Source organism: Mastacembelus armatus, chromosome 8 (genome assembly GCF_900324485.2).
Source record: "Mastacembelus armatus chromosome 8, fMasArm1.2, whole genome shotgun sequence".
Classification (NCBI taxonomy): domain Eukaryota; kingdom Metazoa; phylum Chordata; class Actinopteri; order Synbranchiformes; family Mastacembelidae; genus Mastacembelus; species Mastacembelus armatus.
In genome coordinates this window covers 17,577,817-17,583,536 of record NC_046640.1, presented here as the reverse complement: position 1 = coordinate 17,583,536, position 5,720 = coordinate 17,577,817, and the positions used below count along the sequence as shown (strand labels likewise).

General features: G+C 38.0%; 1 protein-coding gene across 2 annotated transcripts; it reads left to right on the top strand.

Moving 5' to 3' along the window:
- The first annotated feature begins 868 nt into the window (after positions 1-868).
- Positions 869-5,343, top strand: LOC113141644 (cell death-inducing p53-target protein 1 homolog). Of its 2 annotated transcripts, none has more exons than XM_026326183.1 (7): positions 869-1,018; positions 1,893-2,049; positions 2,141-2,182; positions 2,883-2,915; positions 3,246-3,284; positions 4,767-4,908; positions 5,027-5,343. In XM_026326183.1, exons 1-7 carry the CDS (start codon positions 872-874, stop codon positions 5,130-5,132), a joined length of 666 nt encoding a protein of 221 aa, XP_026181968.1. In that variant the 5' UTR covers positions 869-871; the 3' UTR covers positions 5,133-5,343. The 2 variants fall into 2 exon arrangements, with proteins under 2 accessions (XP_026181968.1, XP_026181969.1); XM_026326184.1 differs by having other exon boundaries at positions 896-1,022.
- Positions 5,344-5,720: the final 377 nt, after the last annotated feature.

Genomic DNA, 5,720 nt, shown 5'->3' with positions numbered 1-5,720 from the left:
TAAGCTATATACCAACAGAAAATGTTGTCATCATTTTCTGGAATTTGCTGTATGTTGAAACTTCACACTGACACAAAAAGTCTTTAGGTTATTTTTAAAGGCGCTGCAGTGGGAATATCACTTCAGTTTCAGAAACTGCCTGTGGTCAAACCTTTGACTGGCATCTGCCTCTGTCTCCAGGTTGCTTTGATGCACTCGCCTGCTAAAATAATGACACTGTGTTTTGCTCATTCCCTATAGTAAGATGATCAACATGGTAAATGTTTCACATTTAACTTCAGTGTTAGTACTGTTGTTCCAAACCTCATGGAGGAATGTAAAGGTTTGTTCTGACTACCCAGAGTGAGTTGTCACCCACCCACTTTTAACAAGCACAGGGGGATGTTCTGGTGAGTTTTTTTCTGTTTCCAACCACACTTTCACATACATGTTATTCAGAAAGACTCAGGAAACCACAGGGTAACCAGACAGGAAAAAGCATAAATTAATATGACAATGTGCATAATGAGTGCAAGAACACAGCAAAAACACTTTATGTTCTTATAAGAAATCCTGAGTCCTTGAGCCTCACTCTTTAATAATATAATTGCACTTTATTCCTGTATGTGTTGTTTAATGTGACTTTTCCAGGCTTGCTGACTGAATTTGATCAGCTAGGCATTGTGTTACGTTAACAAAGAAGTTGTTGTTACCAAACTCGAACCGCTATCCCTCTCATTTTGTTGAGTTCTGGATTCAGACCTCCTTTTGCTGCCCAGGCTATTATTTCAACAATTGAGCAAACACTGTAATGCTATGATATTATTCTCTTCTGATTCACACAAAGAAAAGAGGAGGGGCATGATAAAGTCGTCAACCAAGCCAATCCAGTATGTTGTACTTCCTTTATTACTGTTACAGCACCGACAGCAATTGTTCCATCCTAGTTATCTTTCTTCTGTTTGCACTCATTTGTTCTTCTTCCTGCGCCACACAGGACTACGCATCTCCAAGATCCTTTTGTGGTTGGAAAGTTAAAGTAGGTATATTATCATTATTATTATTATTATGTAGTTGTATACTGATCAGTTGCTGTTATTTTGTGTTAAAGTGGTTTGTGTACGATGCAAATGTTGCTATGTCTTAGGTAGCTAATGTTATTTCACTTCTCTATAGAACAGAATAAGAGCTATGATTATATTAGTTTTAATATAATAGATTTAAACATTCAGTATAAAAGTATGTTATACAGTATACAGTATTTTGTAGAGCAAGAGAGCTTTATCCTGTTAGCGTCTGGTATGTGTCGCTCTAAGTATACTGTAAGTATATACTGTTGTCATACACATGTACATTTACTTCTGATATTTTGAGAGCATTTAGTTAAAAAAAAAACAAAAAAACTTCAGTACTTTTACATAAGTAACATTTGACCTGGTCCACTGTCATAACTGTCAGCAGTCTGTATATGTCAGTACTCTGTATATGTCATACCTGCTTGACTAGAATTAATGCTTCAACATGGTTACAAAGGTTCTGTTGGTTCTTGGTTGGTTGCCATAAAGCATAAAGTTCACTGGCTCTCTCTGTGTGCTGTGCAATAAAACCGATTAAGTGCGTGAAATGAATATGCAGGCAACAAAACTATTCATTTATGGATAGTAGATTACATACTGTAGCAAGATGGATGAAGGTGCCTTGGAATGTTCACTGATGTTTTAGGCTCAAATCCAAAAGTCAGCTTTTTGGATTGTGTCAAGCATGCATTGTTAGTGAGCTTCAAACAATGTGTTGTTTACAGTCTGTTGTTAATACTGTGGCTCCAGAAAAGATACATTTCTTTACTATTTATGTGTAAAAAAACACATTTGTCAACTCTGAAAATGAATAACACAAATATTTCTCATGTTCAGTCAAGATTTGTAAAGATGGAAAAATACCCACCACAGGAATCAGCTCCACCATATCCTGGGCCACCATTGCACTATCAGGGTGCAGTGCCTCAGCCATTAATGTACCCTGAGCAGTGTTTGTACCCCAGTGCACCTCCACCTCCTGGATTCCAGGGAGGTCTGTGTCTGTGGTCACTGCTTAAGTTAAAAGATTTATAAAGGGATTTATAGAAATACCTGTCCTAAACCGTGTGTGTTTTTTCTGCCAGGTGTTCCTTTTGCTCCAGCAACAGCTGTACCTGCAACAGTAGGTGCGTTGATACATGTGATCCTAAACTAAATGTGTCCATGTTAAACACAATACAGATGCATGGAGACATTTTATGGTTTCTCATAATATATGCATAGATACAGCTGCACATGTTTAGGGTCTATTTACACACAGCACACACAGTGCACACACAGATGTGAGGCAAATTCAGTGGGTGATGTGCTTCCTACCAGACTAATCTGAAGAATAGCTCATTTGTATCCCTTGCTTGACAAAAAAGCCATTGTTTAGATTTTGAGTTTGAGTATTACTTTTTGTAACAGATGGTTAGTTACTCTTATCACAGATATAACATGCGAAAAATGTATATATAAAGAATTACTTGTGTAATATAGGACTGGTGTATACTGATGGCTGGCTGATAATGAACACTATGGATGAGCAGTTAGACAGTGAGCACTAGATAGAATCCAACTCAGCTCATATTTATCATGGAGTCATTTTTGGAGGCGAGTTTACAGTCACATCGAAACAGAAATGTGTGTTTTGGCCATTATCATGATTCAGTGTAAGACAAACAAAAGCAATAAACTACAAGGAAACTTAAGGGATAACAATATAGATATATAAATATAAATATAGTTTTTGTGTGTGTGTGTGTTTGTTTGATTGATTGATTGATTGATTGATTGATTGATTGATTGATTGATTGATTGATTGATTGTGTTTGTTTCTTCCAGGTGTTCCTTATGCTCCAGCTGCGCATGCAGCAGGTGAGATGCTGCATGTGATCCAATACTAAACCTTTCCACATTAAACACAATACACATGCATGCAGATGCTTTATAGTTTTTTTAAAACATGTGCATACATACATGTGCACACGTTAAGAGCATATTTATACAATGCATACACGGTGCACAATAATACTACTACAATTAAATGTGGCAAGACAAGCAACTGAGCCAGCCATTGGGACTTAAAAATAAATAAATAAAAATGGATCACCATTACTATACATATTTTATGAAAAGGCTATTTAGTTTTGGCAGGTGTTTTATAGAAATGTCTGTTCTGAATCGTGTATGTGTTTCATCTGCCAGGTGGTACTTTTGCTCCAGCCCCAGCTGCACCTGCAGTAGGTGAGATGCCGCATGACTGAACAAATGCATGTGATTACGGTCACCTGCCTGCGGGTTATTACAAATGCTCCTTTGACTGTCAGCGTGGACAAATGGTCAGAAAACACTACAAACACATGTATTAGTTCAGTGAGAGAACAACTTTACAACAGCACAGTGAAGCTACAATATTTCCCACAGACTTTCGGCATCACCAACTGAATGCATGTGGGTTCCGGTGGGTGGCAAAAAACCGCAACGCAATGCAAAGTGTTTGCGCTTGTATGAGCGCACAGCTTCGTTGGGTGGAATTAAACACTTATGGCTCTACTAACCCGCACAGATATTGTATTCCTACAGTCAAGAATCTGTAGCGTTGATAGAGAATCTCTTCAGGAAAAGCCAATGGATTACTACACTGTTGAAGTTTTACACTTTTCTTAGTCTTACATTGTAGGTCACAGATAACTTAAACACTATAAAATGCAGGAAGCCTAATGGCCACACCAAACACTGCTTCTTGATTGCAGTTATGCTGCAGCCCCTGCTGGTCATGTTGAGTCACTACAGTTAGTACATTTGATCCTCGGGCCTACTTATCAACCCTGAGACCTAGACCTAAACCAAATTCTGACATAAATGTTTTCATTTTTTCAGAGGAGTCAAACTCCTTTTATTTCATGAGCCACATATAACCCAATTCAATCTCAAGCAGACAAGCAAAGCTGATGCATAATAGCCCAGAAATAAATAACAATAAAGAAATAAAGAAATAAAAGAACACTCTGAAGACCCAATTAATTAACTATAAAACAGATGCTGCTATGCCAGTCTAATGAGCCAAAGTGAAGGTTGAGTTGTTTTCTGCTTCACAAAACTTTCTGTGAGAAACAGGAACTCTTCTTTCCATGACTTCTGAAATTTATGAAAATATTTCTTTTGCTCTCATTTCTTGCTCAGTATGGGAGGAGGGTGGGTGTTTGAGAATTGCCAAGATGGGGTTGCTGTATTTTGTCTGTGTGGAAATGAAACTCCTTCAACGCCCAGGAGCAGTAACAGGTTGCGGTAATGAAAGGGCTCATAAAATGCGGAAGAATTTTTACCGCAAGAGGAAATAGTGAGGGGGTAGTGAGTATTGTCTCCCCTGAAAATAGAGATGGTAGACAAATGTGCCTGATAATAATGACAAAAATGGAAAGCCTATGAAATTATATGTTAACAACAAAAGATCAGCCTACCTAAAAAAGGGGCAGGGCCTTTCTTTATTATATGCGACTTCTTCCCTATGGTCCACAATTGTGGATTTGTATGTGACTGTGTGTTTGAATGAATCCAGCAGAGGTTAGCTTAGCATGGAGAACAGATGTTATGGTGAACAAACATGTGCCTACGAAGTGAGAAATTGGTCTCTACAGGGTGCACTGCTCTCATTTTGAGCTTGAATGAATGAATATGGAGATAAAGCCTTTATTTATTATTATTTGCTGTATTTCTGTTCCTCAGTGACTCATGTCATGAGACCTCCACTACATGACGTCCCAGGACAAACTGTGTGTCCTCATTGCCAGCAGACAGTGATCACCAGGACAATGCACACAGCTGGACTGTTGACATGGGCCATCTGTGGCACCCTCGCGTTTTTTGGGTAGAAACAAGCATAAATAACTCAACTTGCTGCACATTTAGTTTCTATGTTATAGAAAAACAGAAATAATGGTTTGACCTGTTGTAAAAAATAACATCATCTTATTGACTTCCGGCAGGTGTTTCCTTTGCTGCTGTATCCCATTCTGCATTGATTCATGTCAAGATGTGGAGCATCGCTGTCCATCATGCAACAGAGTCATCCACATATACAAGCGAATGTAAAGTTATCCTGACTGTGAATAGAGGAGACAAAACTACAGTATTATAAGCATTTACTGCTTATAATACTGTAGTTTTGTCTGTACAACTTAATGTTTTATACAAAATGCATTTATTACAATCCTATACTGATTGAGCCTTATTTAATCAATGTACTATTTGTAATGTGTTACTCAACAAATATGCCAATAAAAAAACATTTAAAATAAATAAACATTACAGGTGTAAATTAATTTTCGCTAGCCTGTCAGTTCAGCTTACAGGAGCACAATGACACACAGCACACGCAGCCAAAACTGTGCATTTTAACCCTCCTGTTGTCTTTGGGTCAATTTGACCCATTTTAAAAAATTGGTTATCATTTTAAACCTCATGCTTTATAAGCAGTCAAAATAGAAAGGGGAAATTTCCAAAATGTTAACATATATTTTACACTTACAGTTGGGAACCATCCATCACTGACGTTGTTTCGATTATCCATCCATCCATTATCTATACCCACTTATTACTATTTAGGATCACAGGGATCTGCAGGAGCCTATCCCAGCTCTGTTAGGGTGAAAGGCAGGGGTACGCCCTGGACAGGTCACC

What these genes read in the sequence shown, in the direction of transcription:
- LOC113141644 (XM_026326183.1), top strand. Translation starts at nt 872, where the DNA reads ATGTTGTACTTCCTTTATTACTGTTACAGCACCGACAGCAATTGTTCC. An exon ending in TTTGTGGTTGGAAAGTTAAA is followed by an intron (nt 1,019 to 1,892) that starts GTAGGTATATTA and finishes TCTCATGTTCAG; the next exon opens with TCAAGATTTGTAAAGATGGA. An exon ending in ACCTCCTGGATTCCAGGGAG is followed by an intron (nt 2,050 to 2,140) that starts GTCTGTGTCTGT and finishes TTTTTCTGCCAG; the next exon opens with GTGTTCCTTTTGCTCCAGCA.